General features: G+C 40.5%; 1 protein-coding gene across 1 annotated transcript in view; it reads left to right on the top strand.

Moving 5' to 3' along the window:
• JAM2 (junctional adhesion molecule 2) overlaps positions 1 to 19,934 on the top strand; it is an 82,413-nt gene that overhangs the window by 47,215 nt on the left and 15,264 nt on the right. Inside the window, exons 2-6 of the mRNA XM_061134394.1 lie at positions 2,333 to 2,398; positions 8,070 to 8,177; positions 10,710 to 10,862; positions 16,000 to 16,202; positions 18,491 to 18,590. Of these exons, the coding sequence (XP_060990377.1) occupies positions 2,333 to 2,398; positions 8,070 to 8,177; positions 10,710 to 10,862; positions 16,000 to 16,202; positions 18,491 to 18,590 (630 nt within the window). The remainder of the gene's footprint in view (positions 1 to 2,332; positions 2,399 to 8,069; positions 8,178 to 10,709; positions 10,863 to 15,999; positions 16,203 to 18,490; positions 18,591 to 19,934) is intronic.

The following is a 19,934-nucleotide window of genomic DNA, read 5'->3' as shown; positions in this document are numbered from 1 at the left end:
CCCCTCCCTGAGGCAAATAACGCTTGACAACATGAAGGTGGGGGAGGACAAAGAGGGGATAGGACAAGTATATCAAAACATGGTCCTGAATGACACGCAGTTCTCAGTCTGCAGGTGGAAACTGGTGAGTAAATGGATGAGAGTGGCTGCCTCATGGGCAGTGCTCGATTTTCTGGCACAAGTAACCATGTGGAGTGTGATACCTTTCACTGCTTTGAGAGTTCATAGGAAGAAAGCAAAGTTTTTGAGGGCAGGCAAAGTTCTTTTTTGCCATGAGTTTTTGGTACCTGTAGGAAATGGAGATGTGGATACCCAAGAGAAAGAGGACTTTTTGAATTTAATCACAGTAGAGAGATTATAGCCAGAGGTACAGATTTGGCAAATAAATGGTAGTTGAGTCAATAAGAGTACAAAAAGTAAATTTTAAAAACAAGAGTATCAAAGATTGTGTAGAAAGGAGTTAGTTGAGTCAGGAAAGCAGTTTCTGGATGAATGGATGGATAGATAAATTGATGAATGGGTAAATGCATGGATGGATGGGCAGAACAAGGAGGAGGAGGACCCCACTGGGAGAAAGAAGGAAGACTAGGAGAGAATCATGTCACAGAATTCAAGGGAGTCAAAGGAATCAGATGGCCTGGAGAGATCAAGTAAGGTAAAAACCTAAAGTGTCCATTGAATATGGCAACAGAGTCATCATTTTTGCTTGCCGAAAATAGGGTAAGTAAATTATATGAAGACAGAAAACATGATAGAATGAGCAGAGAACTAGCATTTCTAGTATATTATAGAAATAAGTCTTCAAGAAATAACCTCCCTTAGATTTGATGATAAATTTAATTTCATCCTACATCATTTCATGTATAATTTTTGGATAGACAGCAGTTGAACTGCTTTGCCTAAATTGTTTACGCATGATGACCAGCAAGAATGCTTTGCATTAAAATAATTAACATCAATCCATAGAATATTTTTGACACCTTCACAAAAGAATAACTTGTTTTCTGGAACCCTTCATTAGTATTATTTTGCTCTAACTTCATTTACTTGATTCTTCTCATTAGAAAACAATAAGAAATTGTCTCATTAATTTGTTCAATAAATATTTATTATGCTTTGCTTTATTCCAGGCATTGTTCTAGGTGTTTGGACTATATCAGAGAATACAAAAGGCAAATAATCTTGTCCTTGTAGCATTTAAATTTCAGAATTGCATACTAACAGGAAGTGATTGAAATTATTTATAAACGTGGTCTTGGAACTGGCCCATAGAATGACACCCATGACGTGACATAATACAAAATGATCATATCAGAGATTGAATTAGAAAGTTTTAACTCCTGGTTCAGCTACTTTGTTACTTAAGCCTGGATCATGCCTACCACGCCAAATCATTTTGAATATTGAATTTTATCAAGTAAGAGAAGTATATGAAAACACTTTTTAAGAAAACTTCTCAGTAAGTTTACAAGAATGATGATGACGTCATCACGATTATCATCACCGTCACATCACTATCAGATCCCACTAGACTTCATAATCCATCAGTCATTTCAACTTATGGACCAGTCCTGGAAAAGTCATTGCAGTGTTTAGGAGGAAATCGAATACGTTCTGTTTGCATTTTTCATCATAACGTTATATACAAAGTTTACAAGCATTTTATACTATGTATACATTTCATAGTCAAAAATATGTTAAAGGACTTTATATTATTTAGGTATAGTTGGGGATAAGCTCATAAAACAATTTATAGCCTTACATAGGGCAGTAGAAATAGTTAGTTTTTATTCACAGGGAATGATGATACCTTTGACACTGCTAGATCACATATTAGGTTGAATTAAAGACACAAACACTATTATAAGAATTGAACTTGTAAGAGTGTGTTGTCTGTGGGGACAGCAGGGGTCAGGGGAGGAACACAAAAAGATTCATGAGTTTTGCTTTGGGAAATGCTTACAGGGCTAAACCGAATTGTAGAAAATGGAAAAAACATATATAGTTTGCCTTGGCTTTTCCTGTTTTTTTTTTTTTTTTTTTAATTTATTTTTAATTGAAGCATAATTGCTTTACAATGTTGTGTTGGTTCTGCTGTACCACAGCGTGACCCCTCTCAGGCCTCCCTCCCACCCCTCGAGGTCATCACAGAGCACTGAGCTAAGCTCCCTCTGCTAGGTTTTTCAGGTTTTGGTACTTTGAAATGGAAATATTATGAGTTGTGTGAAACCGTCACCAACCTGTAGGCCAGTTTTCTTTAATACTTCATCCCATTCAGACATTTGATGGACTTTGCACTATTTTAATTATCCTATCCGTTTTCATCTTTCAGATCATAAGGCCTATGGATTCTCTGCCTCAAAAGATCATCAAGTAGTCACAGCAATAGAGTATCAAGGTAGAGTGCCTTGCTCCTTTTCACGTGCTGTATTGTTTGAAGACCTCATGGGGATGAATGCGTGTCTTGTTTGTCAGAAACTCACCTCACACCAGCTCCTCTGCTGAAATGCTGCTCCCTGCTGTTTCTACCTTGAGAACTCTTTCTCCACCTCCTCAGTGGAAATTTTGGACATTCCATGAAAGGCTTGATGTACAAAGAAGGTCTCTTATTACATAAAGTATTTGCAGGAAAAAAAAATCTAATTTGTAAAACAGGGAGATGGAAATCTTGCAAAGTTGCAAGGTTAGCTAGGTTTAGTCAATGGAAATTAACACTGCAAACTCCACACTGTGTATTTAAGATAACATTAATATAGCCTATTAGGGGTATCATTTTTTAAATTTATTTTAGCTTCTTCAAATATTTATAAGGGAGGAGTTGGTATTTAATGGATATAAAGTTTCAGTTTTACAAGATAAAAGAGTTCAGGAGACGGCTTACACATCAATGTGAATATATTGAACACTTTGGAACTATACAGTGAAAACCATTAAGAAGGTAAATTTTAAGTTATGTGTATTTTATAACAATTTTTTAAAAACTTTAAGGATCTAATGTGTGCATGCTCAGTCACTTCAGTCATGTCTAACTCTTTCTGACCCCATGGATTAGCTCGCCAGGCTCCTTTGTGGGATTCCCCAGGCTAGAATACTGGGGTGGTTTGTTATTTCCTTCTCCAGGGCATCTTCCTGACCCAGAGATCGAACCCACCACATCTCTTGCATTGGCAGGTGGATTCTTTGCCTCTGAGTCACCAGGGAAGCCCCTAAGGATCCAATAACAAAAAAAGTTATGGCTGTTCTGTCGCTCAGTCGTGTTTGACTCCTTGCGACCCCATGGACTGTAGCATGCCAAGCTTTCTTGTCCAAAAAGAATTATAGGAGTTTTTATAAATTTACTTCAGTTTTGACTATACTACTTTTCTGAAGGATCTTTTTACCTAGAACACATTAATAATGCTGGGCAACCTGAAAAATTAGTTTCTTAAGTGTGATACTTCTTTACCCGATAAACATTTAAGAAACTGGTTTCAAATGTCTGTTCCCTCTTTTGATGCATGTCTTAAAAGACATATATATAATGGTCATATATGAACAGCCTTATGCAGAGAGTGTTCAACTGTGTGAGCAGTAAGTCAGAATTTAATAGCATGCTTTTCTCCACAGAAGTTATTTATGGCAATTTGTCACAATTATTTTGGTAGTACCAATTCTATTCTTGCATTATGTAAGATTTTGATCATTTCTAACTTGAGCACAGAAGTGAAAGTCAAACAATAGTCAACAATACAGAAACTAGAAAAATGAATATTCACAATGATTCTGTGTGATTCCTAAAAACGATTATTTTGCTGCATGTTGAAAAGAATGCCTTTTCCAAACAAAGAATTATCTTTTCTCAATCCAAACCAACACAGGTATTTTTGGCAATGTAATAATCATCTTAATAGAAAAACTTGGTGCATTTTTCTGTTTTAATATGCCTTGTTTTGGGCAAGTATGCTTTATATCTATATTATTTTCTTTGCTGTCTCAAACACAGGTAATGCTTCAGTTCAAATCTGAGTAATTTGGTAGCAAATATATGATGGTGTTAAGTATGGATTTCTGTCATGCCAGGGCAAGCTTACAACTGTAAGTAAGAGAGGTCCCTCATGAGTAAAAGTAATAATGACCATTTATGGAGCATGGACCAAATGTATAGTACCATGTGCAGCCAAATGTGTAAATACATTGTCTCCTTTAATCTTTATGACAACTTTGCAAGACGAATAATATTGCTCTTCCCATTTTACAGATATGAACACAACTATCTCTTTTTATAAAAAGTTAAATAATTTGCCCAGTAGCAACACACATCTAGTTTATGACCAAGGTCTGACTCCAACATCTGTGCCTTAAACTACTATATTATGGCATATTGGGTTTCCCAGGTGGTACTAGTTGTAAAGAATCCACCTGCCAATGCAGAAGACATAAGAGATGCGGGTTTGATCTCTGGGTGGGGAAGATGCCCTAGAGTAGGAGGTGGCAAGCCACTCCAGGATTCTTGCCTGGGAAATCCTATGGACAGAGTTGCCTGGCAGGCTACAGTCCATGGAGTTGCAAAGAGCTGGACACGACTGAGCAACTGAGCATATCACATGGCATAATAACCCTGAGGGCTATATACAGAAAGGAAATCACGCTGGCCGTGAATGTTGAATTTTGGCTGAAAAGAGAGAAGAAAGCTCATAGTAGTTAGCTTCTAAGTCCAGCTCAGTTCAGTTCAGTCGATCAGTCGTGTCCGACTCTTTGTGACCCCATGGACTGCAGCACGCCAGGCTTCCCTGTCCATCACCAACTCCTCGAACTTGCTCAGACTCATGTCCATCGAGTCGGTGATGCCATCCTGCCATCTCATCCTCTGTCATCCCCTTCTCCTCCTGCCCCCAATCCCTCCCAGCATCAGGGTCTTTTCCAGTGAGTCAGCTCTTCGCACCAGGTGGTCCAAGTATTAGAGCTTCAACTTCAACATCAGTCCTTCCAATGAATATTCAGGACTGATCTCCTTTAGGATGGACTGGTTGGATCTCCTTGCAGTCCAAGGGACTCTCAAGAGTCTTCTCCAACACCACAGTTCAAAAGCATCAATTCTTCGGCGCTCAGCTTTCTTTATGGTCCAATCTCACATCCATACATGACTACTGGAAAAACCATAGCTTCCAAGTCCACTGAGTTCTTTATCCTCAGATGCTGGCCCCGTGCTTCTAGCAGATGTCGTGCTTCTCACAGCTTTGGAGGTCAAAGGGCTTCCCTGCTTGTAACACTCCTGAAGAACCACAAGGCGAAATTCAGATTCTAGGGAGTTGAAAAATCCAAATTCCCTCTTTTAAGTCTTTGGTCAAATATCAGCTTCTAAATGAGGCAGGTTCTTACTACTGTATTTATTTAAAAATTGCATTCCTTTCCCCCAGAATTCCAAAACTTCCCGGACTCTGATCTACCCTATTTACGTAGCACAAATTACCTGTTCATGTACTGTATAATTCACTTTGTGATGTTTCTTGTGTGTCTGACCCCCTGCAAATTGTAAGATCTTGATTTCACTGCTATAGCTCAAGAACAAGGCCAGACACACAGTCAGTACTCAATATTGTTGTTGTTTAGTTGCTAAGTCCTGCCTGTCTGACTCTTCTGTGACCCTGCGGACTGTACCCCACCTTTTGTCCGTGGAATTTCCCAGCAAGAACACTGGAGTGGATTTCCATTTCCTTCTCCAGAGGATCTTCCCAACCCAGGGATCAAACCTGCATCTCCTGCATTGGCAGGCGGATTCATTACCACTGAGCCATGTGGGAAGCAAGTACTGAGTATACTTTGGACAAATTCCATTTCTCCATATTTTATATGGTCAATGAGATTAAGGCTGAAATAGAGTCACTGTCCTTAAGAAAACTGTTGGTTACACTATTTAACATAATTTCTACAGAGGTTTTTCATAAAGTGATGAGTATAGACATTAAGGAGAATTCACCAAAAGGGGTGTGTGTGTGTGTGTGTGTGTGTGTGTGTGTGTGCGTGTGTGTCCAGTTAGATATGTGAAACAATGTGATTATTTGAGTATAAATGTATTCCTAAGACCTAGGAGTGTGTACTAAAAATGAATGTGGGTGTGTGTTTAATTGTTGGAAACTCAACAAAATACGGGAAGGAAACCTATCTGAAACTCAAGACTCCGGAAGGCCACCGCCCATTCTCCTTAATCAACAGAACAGAACTGTGTTTCCTCAGACAAGTCCCTCGGTACACATTTGTCTGTGTAGCATAATTGTAAACATGTCTCTAAAATGATGTCTGTTTGTAATACAAAACCTGCTTTTAAAACTTTAGACATCCTTAAAAACATCTTTCAGATTGTTTTCTCCTCTTTCTTTTCTCTGTCCTACTTTTTTTGCCATAACCTATTATTCTATTTTTATATTTCTAGCAATGTGTGTGGAACAAGAAAAAACGTAGAAACTACATTTAACAGAAAAATTATACTTCTGTCACATAGAAATCATTGCTGGGTTAATATTTTCATACATTTTCCTGCAGGTTTTTTGTTCATGTCTGTATGTATATTTTTAATAGAATATGTAATGTAAATATAAGTATTGCTTTCTAGTCTACCATATCATTTAACATCTCAAAATAATTTTTAATGGTATCAGAGATATAGAAAGGATTTTTTAGCATAGTTTCTCTTCTAGTTAAATATACTGTTTTTTAGGTCAAACTATAATGCACTGTGAAGGAAAAAAGTTTCAGAAATAAGAAATTGAGGAGAATCCTGCTTAATACTTTGTAATAACATATATGGGAAAAGAATCTGAAAAAGAATAGATACATATCCATGTGTAACTGAATTGCTTTGTGTGTGCCTGAAACTAACACAATATAGTAAGCTATATCCCAATGTAAAATAAAAATTAAAAAAAAAGAAATATGAAGTTGACACTCTGGAGAGCCTGGTTGAAACATCCTTTAAAAATACATAGGACTAGAGGTTTCCATTTGGCAACGTGAAGCAGTTGGTAGGCGGGCACTGGTTTTTTCCTCCCCCTGTCATCTTGTCCAGACAATTAAAAGAGAGGGCGCCTTGGGTGATTTCTGGAATTCCTTTATGACATACGTGCAGTGAATTTCCTGTGGTAATGTGACCCTGGTGAGCTACATTGAGGCGGTTAAACCTGAGGCCTGGATTAAATCTTTTAATTTTTTTTCTGGATTGAGGTGAAGGGTAGGAGTCAGTGATTTATTTGGAGACCATGTTGGGTTGGTATTAATGTACGCACAGAGAAGACTATCAGAGAAGGGTTCTGGGTGAGAAGGTAGCGTGCTGAGGGGCCATCTGGACTTCCATAACGTGACCTGGGCTGGGCTAGGTGTGTTTTTTCCAGGCAGTAGGTGTGAAGCATCCACCACTGACCTCCATCCTGGCACTCATCACTGAAACTCCACTATCTTATTTGCCTCTTCTCCCAGGCTTTAAACTCGTTGAAGACTGAGATGGGGGAGAAAACGTTAATTAATCATAGCAACTTTTTGTAAAGGACTTACTCCTTCCAGGCATGTGTGCCTTGCATCTATTATTGTATGAGTGAAAACCTGTTGCTCAGTTGTCTGACTCTTTGAGACCCGGTGAACTGTAGCCCGTGAGACTCCTCTGGCCATGGAATTGTCCAGGCAAGAATACTGGAGTGGGTAGCCTTTCCCTTCTCTGGGGGATCTTCCGAAACTCAGGGATCGAACCCGGGCCTCCTGCATTGCAGGAAGATTCTTTACTGTGTGAACCACCCTGGAACCCCATTTGTATATGAAGACTCAACAACTCTATGAGGTACTGTCTTATTTTACAGATGGGAACTGAGTCTCAAGAAAAAGTAGGAAAAGCAGCCTAGTGACACAAAATTATTTTGTTAAAGACTTACAGAGCTTTCAATTTGTCTTTAAATTAAGCCAACATGGTACCTGATGAGGAAATTTATGAATAAATGAATGAATGAATGGATAAAAGAATAAGGCTGTTTAAAGTCTATTAATTAAGTAAAATATAATCTCAGAAGGACAGTTAGAAAACAAATATTTTTTGTTGTTGTTTCTAGAGGCTATTTTAGCCTGTAAATACCCAAAGAAGACCGTTTCCTCCAGATTGGAATGGAAGAAGTTGGGGCGCGGTGTTTCCTTCGTCTACTATCAACAGGCTCTTCAAGGTAAGAAGTGGGGGACTCAATGAGGTGAGAGAAAGAGAGTGCCATGTACCCCAGATCCTTTCATACATCAATGAGAACAGGACACGGCTAGTGACTGAGAATGTGTTTCTGTAAGTGGGATGTGAAACCAGCAGAGTGAAAGTGAAGTCGCTCAGTTGTGTCCAACTCTTTGGGACCCCATGGACTGTAGCGTACCAGGCTCCTCTGTCCATGGGATTTTCCAGGCAAGAGTACTGGAGTGGGTTGCTATTTCCTTCTCCAAGTGTGATGTGAAACCAGCAGAGACCAAGACCCAACACATAACAGCAAAAACAGGACAAAGAATAGAAGTGGGTGGACTCCATGGAGGCCCTGGACTGCTCATTTTTCAGTTCTCTCCTAGAGGATGTAAGATACAGTTGTTTTTGCTGGTCCAGTAGATTAAATTATTGACAGAAAGGAAGGAAAGATGGTGTGGGGTTGGGATGGAGGGTCGCTGCTCAGTTTTAATAACTTTACCCTATTTCTGGGTGATCCAGAAATCTAGGTCATCACTGAGAAGCTTAGGGGGTTGGCACTTAGGGGAAGGTAAATATGACCACCTTTATCCAGGGTTTTCTTTATAAAATTTTTCGTTATACATTTCTTTATACTCCCTGATCTTGTTGAATATATGGTGAGCTTTTAAGTTAAAGTGTTGATAGTGATAGATACAATGCAGTGATGCTGGGATTTAGTTCAGAATAACCCAGTGGTTAGAACTGAGCTGCCGGGGTCTAGCCCCAGCAGGATCCAGGGGAACCCTCAGGATGAACGACGTCGGCGAGAAAAAGACACATGAGACCAGCCTTGATAGGGCCAAGTCTGTGAGGGAGAGAAAGAGAGAGAGAGAGAGAGAGACCAGACTGGGATGTGCAGCAGAGTCTGGCAGTGTTTTATTTTTCACCATAGCCTTTATACCCTAAGTTGGTACATTTCTAAGGGGCAGATAAGCATACAGACTTAGTTTAACATTACATCAGCTTGTCCTTCACGAAACCAGGTGTGCTCTGTATATTTTTTGTTTATGAGAGTCTTTTCCCATAGATTTTTTGTACATTATCTTCTGGCCTTGAGGTTAGCAGAAAACAGAAAAGTGGCAGTCTCATGGTACAGCAAGTCGCAACATAATAGAAATACAATCCTGTTAACATAAAAGTCAATCTTTTTGCAGAAATGCTCAGCTAAATTTATCTAAAAAGTTTAACACACAAAGACTGCAGCTCTGGTGAGGGAGCCCCTGTTTAGCACTCCTGGTTAAAATTAACAATTATCTTACTGTTTTTACACTAGGCCTAAGCTCTTATTTTTCTAGATCTCCAACTATATTAACAATAGTTTCCACTGCACAACCTCAGCACATTAACATCAATCAAACGTTGATCCAATAACCACTTTTAAAACAATATTTTTTGTGTTCTCTAATAGGGCTTCCTCACCCCGCAAAGGGCTCTGTGCCTATTAGGGCCTTTTTTATGGTTAATCTCTGTGTATAAAATCTTTTGTCCTTCAGGCCTGTTGACAATTTATGGCTTGCACCTGGTGCAACTTTAAGCAACTTCAGTAGCCGACCCTGTCTTTTTTGTGGTTAATCTATTTTCTTTCTATTAAGTGTCATCTCCATGGGAACTAGATAGGATTACATTTTTACAGAACAGAAATGCAAAAGATATAGCACAAAACAGACTCTCAGTCTAAAAGTTAACTACCTACAAGGAGTTGCCAGCTAATCTCTATCTAAAGTATTTTCTATTAGGCATATTTGTGGCTATAATATTTGTGGAGCTTTTCTCACCCTGTGAAGGGGCCTATGCTTAATAGTTTCTTTTGTTAGCGTACTGTGCTTAGGATGTTTAGAACAATCATGAGCATTTTTTGCAATGAGAGCACACATTTATCAAACAAGCCAGAATGCCAGCAAAAGGGTTTGAATTGAAGCATTTTCTTCATCCCTGGCCCCTTCATAGGGTACCAGCATCTAGGAGGTTTATTAATTAGGGTTTTAAGTTGGTCTTTATCCAATGAAAGAGGAGCAGGAGAGCTCTCGGCAGGCAACACAAGAATCCGCAGCAGGGCAAACAAGAACAACAACAGAAAAGGGGGGAGGATACAGGGTGGGGTAGAGGCCGAGGCCAACCTGGAGGGTCCCTTATCCTAGACGGCCTTGCCTGTCAGGTTTTTCCTCATGACCTCATCATGGATGGGATCCCGGATGGCCTTGCCTGCCCGGTATTTTCTTCATGACCTCGTCACGGGCGGGACCTCCTAAAATGGCTCCCGGCACTGAGTGTTCTTTTGTGAACAGTCTGAGATTCTGAAAAAAAAAAAATATATATATATATATATATATAGAAATTTGAAATAGCAGAACTCATAAACAATTTTTACGTTTTTTCATTGAGTTTGTTAATAGGAAAATAAATGCAGTGGTTACTGAACAAAGTGATTAGAAGAAGGTAGTATATAGAAAGTTATCACCTCATTGTTAACACCATTGTCTTCTTTTTCTAAAAGGTGATTTTAAAGATCGAGCTGAGATGATAGATTTCAGCATACGGATCAAAAATGTTACAAGAAATGATGCCGGGAAATATCGCTGTGAAGTTAGTGCCCCATCGGAACAAGGTCAAAACCTGGAGGAGGATACGGTCACTCTGGAAGTATTAGGTGATGTGCTTGTGTGTGTGTCTACCTGCTGGACTCAATGACCTACCCAAGGGTGACTCAGTTACCTGGGGTTACTGTTCCTACCCTCATCCCCTCACCCAGCTCCAGAGCAGTGAGGCAACTCGGGGCCCCGGAGAGTAGAGTTATAAAGGTGGACCTCCAGCACCACCTTCCCTATAGCAGCCTCTCCACCTCACTGGCTGCTGACCTTGTACTGTTACTAATTCATTATGTCAAAGTCTCTTTCCAGTGAAGATTGAGGTAAATCTTAATGATCCTACACTGTGTGCACGCGTAATCAGTCGTGTCTGACTCTTTGCGACCCCATGGTCCTCTGCGACCCCAGAGGACCACCAGGCTCCTCTGTCCATGGGATTTTCAGGCAAGAAGACTGGAGCAGGTTGCCATTTCCTTCTCCAGGGGATCCTACACTGTACATAGAAGCATTTTCCTCAAGAGTTTATTTTTCATTCACTTTCAGCATATGTAGTGATTCTCTTATTATATAAAATAGTCTCAAATGAGATGATAGAAAAGCAATAAAACAAAAAAGTATTGGAATTAGCAGATGCAAACTGTCATATATCGAATGAACAATTAACAAGGTCCTAATCTATAGCTCAGGGAGCTATATTCAGTCTTCTGTGATAAACCATATTGGAAAAGAATATGAAAAACAGTGATTATCTATATATATATATGTATCTGAATCACTTTGCTGCAAGCAGAAATTAACACAACATTGTAAATCAACTATACTTTAATAAAATAAACTTTTTAGAAACTATAGGCTGGGGGAGTACAGAAGTTACTCTGGTAAGAAAAGAAATTAGCATTTATTGTGCAGCTAGTATGCATTAGGCTCTTTCAAGTGTGTGATTTTCCTTAATATGCACTGACAACCTGATTTTTATGGATGAATATATAGACGTTAAGTGATTTTCCAGGGCTGCACAGCTAGTGTCTGGACCAGTATTTGGACCCTGATCAGATTAAATGCAAAGCCAGTGCAATTAGTTACTCTGAGATATGCTGATAGACAGTAACTGCCCATGATGATCACTGGTGGAGAAACTGATCCATTCTTCTCCATAGATGTTACTGTAAACTGTCAAGCAAAGAGAATAAAGTAAATCCTCTTCCTTTTTCTATTATATGTAGGCTGTTACTAATGATGTACTGTTAACAGAAGAAATTTAATTCAGAAAATCTTGCAGGAGATTCACCTGGTGGATTAGTCTTCTGTTGCTACATAATAAATGATTACAAACTTAGCAGTTCAAAATAGCACCCATTTGGGACTCCCCTGGTGTTCCAGTCACTCAGACTCCAAGCTTCCAATGCAGGGGTCCCTAGTCAGGGAACTAGATCCCACATGCCACAATTAAGAGTTTACATGCCCTAATGAAGATTAAAGATCCCACATGCTACAACTAAAACTCAGCTCAGCCAAATAAGTAAATAAAGACATTAAAAAAAAACACACATATTTATTAGCTCATGGTTCTGTAGGTCAGAAGCCTAGCACCATGTGGGTGTCTATCACGAGGTTGAGATGAAGGAGTCAGCTGGGCTCAATTCTTGGCTGGAGGTTCTGGAGAAAATTCTGCTGCCAACCTCATTCATGCTCATTGGCAGATTTCACTTCCTTATGATTGGGCTTCCCCGGTAGCTCAGTGGTAAAGATTTCACGTCCTTGGCAGATTTCACTTCCTTATGATTGGGCTTCCCTGGTAGCTCAGTTGGTAAAGAACCCGCCTGCAATGCAGGAGACCCAGGTTCAATCCCTGGGTGGGGAAGATCCCCTGGAGAAGGAAATGGCAACCCGCTCCAGTATTCTTGTCTGGAAAATCCCATGGACTGAGGAGTCTGGCGGGCTACAGTCCATGGGGTTGCAAAGAGTCGGACACGACTGAGAGACTAAACCACCGGGTTGGTGAAACACGTGGTTGTAGGTCTGAAGTCTCCAGTCCGTGCTGGCCGTCAGCTGGGGCCACACCCAATTCTACAGCCACCACATTGCTTGCCACATGGCCCTGTCCATCTACAGCCCAACAAAAGCACGTTGACTCCTTCTTGTGTTTTGAATGTCTGAATTTCCTTTCTGTGACTAACCGAGAAAACTTCTGTTTTAAAGAGATCATGTGGGACTTCCCTGGTGGTCCAGTGGTTAAGATGCTGCACTTCCACCACAGGGAGCAAGGGTTCAGTCCCTGATTGGGGAACTAAGATCCCACATGCTGCAACAGCACAACTGAAAAAGAAAGAAATTGAAAATAACTAACGAGAACCTACTGCGTAGCTCAGGGAACTCTACTCAATGCTCTGTCGTGACCTAAATGGGAAGGAGATCCAAAAAAGAGGGTATATATGTACATACATAGCTGATTTAAGAACCGACTCATTGGAAAAGAGCCTGATGCTTGGCAAATTGAGGGCAGGAGAAAGTGGCTACAGAGGATGAGACGGTTGGATGGCATCATTCACTCAATGGACATGAGTTTGAGCAACTCCGTGAGGTAGTGAAGGACAGGGAAGCCTGGGGTGCTGCAATCCACGGGGTGGCAAAGGGTCGGACATGACTGAGCAACTGAACTGAACTGATGGCTGATTCACTTTGCTATACAGTAGAAACTAACACGATATTGTAAAGCAGCTATGCCCCAATAAAAACTAATTTAAAAAATTAAGAGATCATGTGATTAGGGCAGAACCATCTGTGCAGTCTCTCTTCCCTTAAAGACATATTTGCAACCTTAATTACAATTCTAAGACCCCTACAGAATAGGACCTACATTTATGTTTGATTGAATAACTGAGAGAAAGTGTATACACACCAGGCCCTGGGAACTTGGGGGACCATGTTAGAATTCTGCCTACACAGACAGTTCTGGATTTTCCTGGATTTAAGGAAAGTCTGGTTTACTTTACAAATTTGACTTGACTTTAAATCAGACTTTCCTTAAATCCAGGAATAGAATAGAACCCTAGAATAACACTAACACAGGTATTTTCTTTCTTGGCCTGAAAAGGATTTTTGTTTGAGTACTGGCCCTGAAAATGTTGTCAGCTTTCACTTTGAATATAGTTGATAAGAATACATTAAAACCATTGGTGAGGGGAAAAGTAGAGTTTGTTATCTAAAAAAGAATTGTAGTAGCTAATGTTGTGCTTCCTGTTGTAACAGGTAAGCCTTGAACTCTCAGTGAGTGGCTTATGTAATAGAAGTTTCTTCCTCATGTAAGTCAAGTCTAAATGGTTGGGGACAGAGATAATAATAGTAGTAATAGATAATAGATATATAATAGATAATATAGATAGATAATAGATAAATAATAGATAATAATAGTCTTTGTGACTCCATGGACTATATCCTGCCAAGCTACTATGTCCATGGAATTCTTCAGGCAAGAATACTGGAGTGGGTTGCCATTCCCTTCTCCAGGGGATCTTCCCAAAGTCAGGGATGGAACCCAGGTTTCCCACACTGCAGGGAGATTCCAAATCAGTGGAGAACCAAGCTAATGCGAGACTAACATCCTCACTGCATAGCTTTCTGAGGTCACCGTGGGTATTGACACCTAGCTGGTAGTGGGAGGGGTAGGAGTATTACCAAACCCAGGTCCCATTGCTCACCCCTCAAAAGCCATTCAAGAGGTCAGGTTGGTGGGAAGGAAGTGAAGTGAAGTGAAAGTTGCTCAGTCGTGTCTGACTCCTTGCAACTCCATGGATTTTACAGTCGATGGAATTCTCCAGGCCAGAATAGTGGAATGGGTAGCCTTTCCCTTCTCCAGGGGATCTTCCCAACCCAGGCATCGAACTCAGGTCTCCTGCATTGCAGGTGGATTCTTTACCAGCTGAGTCATGAGGGAAGCCCTGGTGGAAAGGAAAGTGTGCCTTATTTTGGATACTGGCAATGCTGGGGATGGAGGCAGGGGACGGCCCTGTCCACAGCCCAACTGCCCTCGCCCCCCGACAATCAAGGGGTAAGAGCTTTTATAGACAGAGGAGGGTGTTACGTGCAGAAACAGCACATTCAGCTCTGACAGTCATCTTGAGATTGGTCATTGGTGGTCTGATCAGCAACATCTTTTTCAGGTACAATCTCCAGTTCCAGGATAGTTTGTTTCCATTTCTTTGAGGCCAGTTCTGAGAATTGTGGCAGCTACAGCCTGGGCATCATGAGTTAGCTTCTCCATCTGGGGTTTCCATATCTATAAGACAGGATATGGCTCAGAATATTATCTATAGCCCCTCAAAAGAAACTGAAGGTCCTTGACTATGCTTAATGACTAACCTATTATTATTTGGTCTCTTTTGACTGTTTTCCTCTGTTTCTGCATTTTCTCACTTCTCTGATTAAACTTACTCTTTGACTAAATTTTTTCCACAGACAAAAGGCAGGCAGAGTGTATGATTCAGGTAACTCAAACTGGGGCTCTGTGACAACCTAGAGGGAGGGGACATATGTATACTTACGGCTATTTCATGTTGATGTATGCATGCGTGCTAAGTCACTTCGGTCATGTCCAACTGTTTGTGACCCCATGGACTGTAGCCCACCAGGCTCCTCTGTCCAGGGGATTCTCCAGGCAAGAATACTGGAGTGGATTGCCTTGTCCTCCTCCAGGGGATCTTCCCGACTCAGGGATGGAACCAGTGTCTCTAACTTCTCCTGCATTGGCAGACGAGTTCTTCACCACTAGCGCTACCCGGGAAGCCCCAGTGTTGATGTGTGGCAAAAATCAAACCAATATTGTAGAGCAATTATCCTTCAATTAAAAAAAAAGTGCCGGCAGAGGACACGGGGAGGGGGGATGGGGGCGGGAGCAAGGACCATAGGGTCCTGCTCCGTTTTAGAAGGAAGGAAGGAATGGAGAATCATACGGGAAGTTTTTCTAGGTCAAGACTGGGAATAGCATGTATTCCATTGGCTAGAACTCATGCATGTGACCCCATCTGGCTGCAAGGGGTCTGGCAAGTGTGGCCTGGCTGCGTGCTAGTGAAGAAAGGAAGTGGGTCTCTTGAATAATAGCCAGTCTCTATCACAGATGGCCAGTAAGTCCATCTTTACCAGGTTGTTAGTATACTTGTTCAGCTTGTAAATAACCAATGCTGTTTGATTTCCAACCTTCAGTGGCTCCGGCAGTCCCATCATGTGAAGTACCCAGTTCTGCTCTGCGTGGAACTGTGGTGGAGCTGCGATGTCAGGACAAAGAAGGCAACCCAGCTCCTGAATACACGTGGTTTAAGAACGGCGTCCCTCTGTTAGAGAATCCAAAACTGGGCTCCCAGATCACCAACAGCTCATACACAATGAATCCAAAATCTGGAACTCTGGTAAGGTCATTTTAAGCATTGGCCTAGTAACTGTCTTGCATTTGGGGAAAAAATTATTAGAACTAAACTAATGTGAGTAGAGGGCTGATACCGTTGCTTATTAAGTAGAGAGAGGAAAGGGGAGCAGGAAGGATGGAGCCACTCACGCAGAGAAGTGAGGGAAAACACTGCCATAGGGGATGAGAGGAGAGAACTGGGGAGCTGGGCACACAAGGCTTGGCACCCAGGGCCTGAGGCACGCTGAGATGCAGTCATGATGATGGATCAGGCCTGGAAAGGTATTAAGTGCTGTCTCGTATTTATAATATCAGGGAAATGCACAAAAACTCTCTTGGGAAAGGGAATTCTCCTACACCATTGGTGGAAATGTAAATTGGTTCCTTCACTATGGAAAACAGTATGGAGATTCCTTAAAAAACTAAAAATAGAGCTACCATATGACCCAGCAATGTCATGGGGCATATAGTTTTCCGGAGAAAACTAATTTGAAAAGACACATGCCCCTCAATGTTTATAAAGCACTGTTTACAGTAATCAAAATGTAGAAGCAACCAAAATGTCCATCAACAGATGAATGGATAAAGTAGACGTGATGTGTGTATATATACGTGTGTGTGTGAAATAATGCCATTTGCAACAACATGGATGGACATAGAGATTATCGTACTAAGTGAAATAAATCAAAGACAAATATCATATGACATCATTTATTCCATCATATGTGGAATCTAAAACATGATACAAATGAACTTATTTACAAAACAGAAGCAGACTCACAGAGATAGAAAGGGAACTTATGGTTACCAAAGGGGACAGGGAAGGATAAATTAGGAGTTTGGGATCAGCAGATACAAAGCTACTATACATAAAATAGATAAACAACAATGTCCTACTGTATAGCACAGGGAACTGTGTTCAACATCTTGTAATCAACTATGAGGGAAACGATTCTAAAAAAGATAGAGATTTATATGTATGTATAATTGAACGCCAGAGACTAGCACAACATTGTAAATCACCTGTACTATAATAAAAACTTTTAAAAAACATCACACTTGGGGATGTCCTGACCTCGGTGCCAGCCATGTGAGAACTGTGCCTATTGCCAACCTGTGATAGGATGTCTGTCATTAAACTCTGCCACGACTCGTTCATCAAAACCTCTGTGACTTGACGATCTAATACTTTAGCTTTAGTCCAGATTGATGGATCAAAAAGCTTTTCTAAGGAATATTGATGGAAACCTATTTTTTAAAAAAGCTCTTTCAAGTTAATGACATTTACAAATAAAGATATTTTACTGTCTTGTCTCTGACTTTTTAGGGTCGAGGTGGGAGTAAAAGAAGATCATTAAATCTGAAGCCTTTTTTTTTTTTTTCATTCAGAGTAGTGCTTCAGTTTAAAAATGCTGCATTTTTAGCCATGCAGGATCACTGCCACAATCGTTGTGGGAAAGTTTTGAAGGCATGGTAATAAAAATTTTAATGAATTTTAAGAGGAGAGTATAATGTTTCTTTTCCTCCCTTGAGTCTGCAGTGCACAGTAACATTTAAAAACTAGATCTTCTGGTGACTAGTAAAGCATCTCGGTAAAGAGACTGAAGGATCAGCGTATCAGTGGGTGTGCTTGCTCAATAAGGAAGGACACCCTGGCCCTTTCAGAGTCAGCAGCCTCAGTCAGCAGGCCCGAGTGATTTTACACTAAGAAACTCGGCCGCAAACCTGCTGTCACACTTGGCTATATTTACTTTGCAAATTTATTTTTTCTCAGAGCAGGTGATGAAAAGCCCCAAGGCAAGTCTGAAATGATATAGATTTGCTTTCCTCAACCCCAACCCTTGAAGTATCTGTGATGTCAAAGGGGTGCAGCAGGGCATAGCCACGATGGGCTATTTCCTGAGAAATGAGCCAAAGACTCCAGTGTGTGGATGACAGCGGCTTCCTTTGAATCGCGTTATCATGCGCTGGGAGATCACTTTTGGCTTCAGTCTAACTTGTTGTTTGCACATAAACCTTGGCTTTGAGTTCATGGTGAACATCACTAAAGGAGTCTGGTTCTTGGGACTGATGATTCCGCAAAGTGAGTGCACAGGAGAAAGCTTTCTGTCCCACCCTGTTGAAGGATGCAGAAAGAGGAGGGATGCTGCAGGGAGTAGAGAAGAGAGAGGAAAAGGCCTCAAAGAGGTCAGAACCCTGGCTGTTTCTGGGCACATATATTACATGAGGTTCTTTTAGGAGTCTACTGATGGAGTTATTGCTTAAAGATATATTTTTTTCTTCCACGGATAGCAATTTAATACTGTTTCAAAACTGGACAGTGGAGAATATTCCTGTGAAGCCCGTAATTCTGTTGGACATCGCAGGTGTCCTGGGAAACGAATGCAAGTAGGTAAGCACGAAATATTGGGAGGAACAAAGCGTTTGCAGTTAGAATGTGCAGTTATTTAAGGGTGGAGAGACCAAGAGATAGGTTAAGGGCTAAGCCATGTGAAGGATAAACCAGAGGGAATGTTTAAAGTCAGCTTGACATAATGTCACAAAAAAAGCAAAGATGCTGTTTTAATCCACCTCCAAACAAGCCAAGGATATTTATCATTATATTTTACAGATTTTTGAATAATTATTGAAATAATATGCTCAGCTGAGCAATCCTCTTTCAAACAAAAGCTCAGAGTCTTGTTAAGTGTTTGGGGTCAAGGATTGAGAATAGGGATTTGAATTCCAGCTTTGCCACTTATGAACTGCATGCTTTTGAACAAGTTAATTAACTTCTGTGCCTCAGTCTCCCCAAAATGGAAATAGTGAAATACTGTCCTCATAAGGTTGGTATGAAGATTAAAATAATATTCAAAGGTGTTAGGATCGCTTTGATGTATTATGAGCACTGTTAATTATTGGCTATTTTAATTGTTAGTTTTTTCAGTCCCCCAAAATACTATGTTTATACTTATTGCAGACTAAAGAGACTTTTTTTGCTGTTTTTTGGGGTCTTTCAACTGTGCCGTGTGGCTTGCAGGATCTCAGTTTCCCAACCAGAGACTGAACCTGGGACACAGCAGTGACAGCACCAAGTCCTAACCACTAGGCCAGCTGGGAACTCCCAAGACATGTTGAATATAGTTATGGATCTAGTTTGCTGTAAAACATAACTCATATAAATTACATAAAATAAGCTTCTTAAAGTCCAGTAAAATTCAGCTTCAAGAATCTTTTCAGACTACATGGGTTTCAGAGTGAGCATGATAATTTTTTTTGGTCTTATTTGTAATAAAATGTTTTAATTCTTTCTTGTATGAAAGTCATTGGTTTGAAAACAGTTGTGCAATAGAGAGGGATGAGCTGGAGATGGCAGCTGCAGGATTAAAGGTCACTCCGGAGGGCTGCATCCGAAAGCAGAGTACTGAGGGCTCCCCCTGATTCAGGAACTTGTCTTCAGCTTTGTGGGGTCAGAAGTCCATTTATTCAGTGCTTTTGAGGTATGCAGATTGCAGATTGTAATTCATACTGTCTGTGTACAGTTAACTCTTAGCATCATTTTTTTTTGAAAGAAACCATATTCTTACTAGACTTCAGGATATCCTAAAGTAAAGATGTTCAGGAGTATACTCTTAATTTCCATAAGTTTGAATTACAGTTCTTTTTGAATTTCAGGTATACATACTATCCACCTAACTGACTCACAAGTTAAATGTTTATAGTCAGACATGAGCATTTGCTTAAATTATCAGAAAAT

The sequence above is a fragment of the Dama dama genome, chromosome 31 (assembly GCF_033118175.1).
Source record: "Dama dama isolate Ldn47 chromosome 31, ASM3311817v1, whole genome shotgun sequence".
Classification (NCBI taxonomy): domain Eukaryota; kingdom Metazoa; phylum Chordata; class Mammalia; order Artiodactyla; family Cervidae; genus Dama; species Dama dama.
The sequence above is the reverse complement of the archived record's forward strand: the minus strand, read 5'-3'. Positions and strand labels throughout refer to the sequence as shown.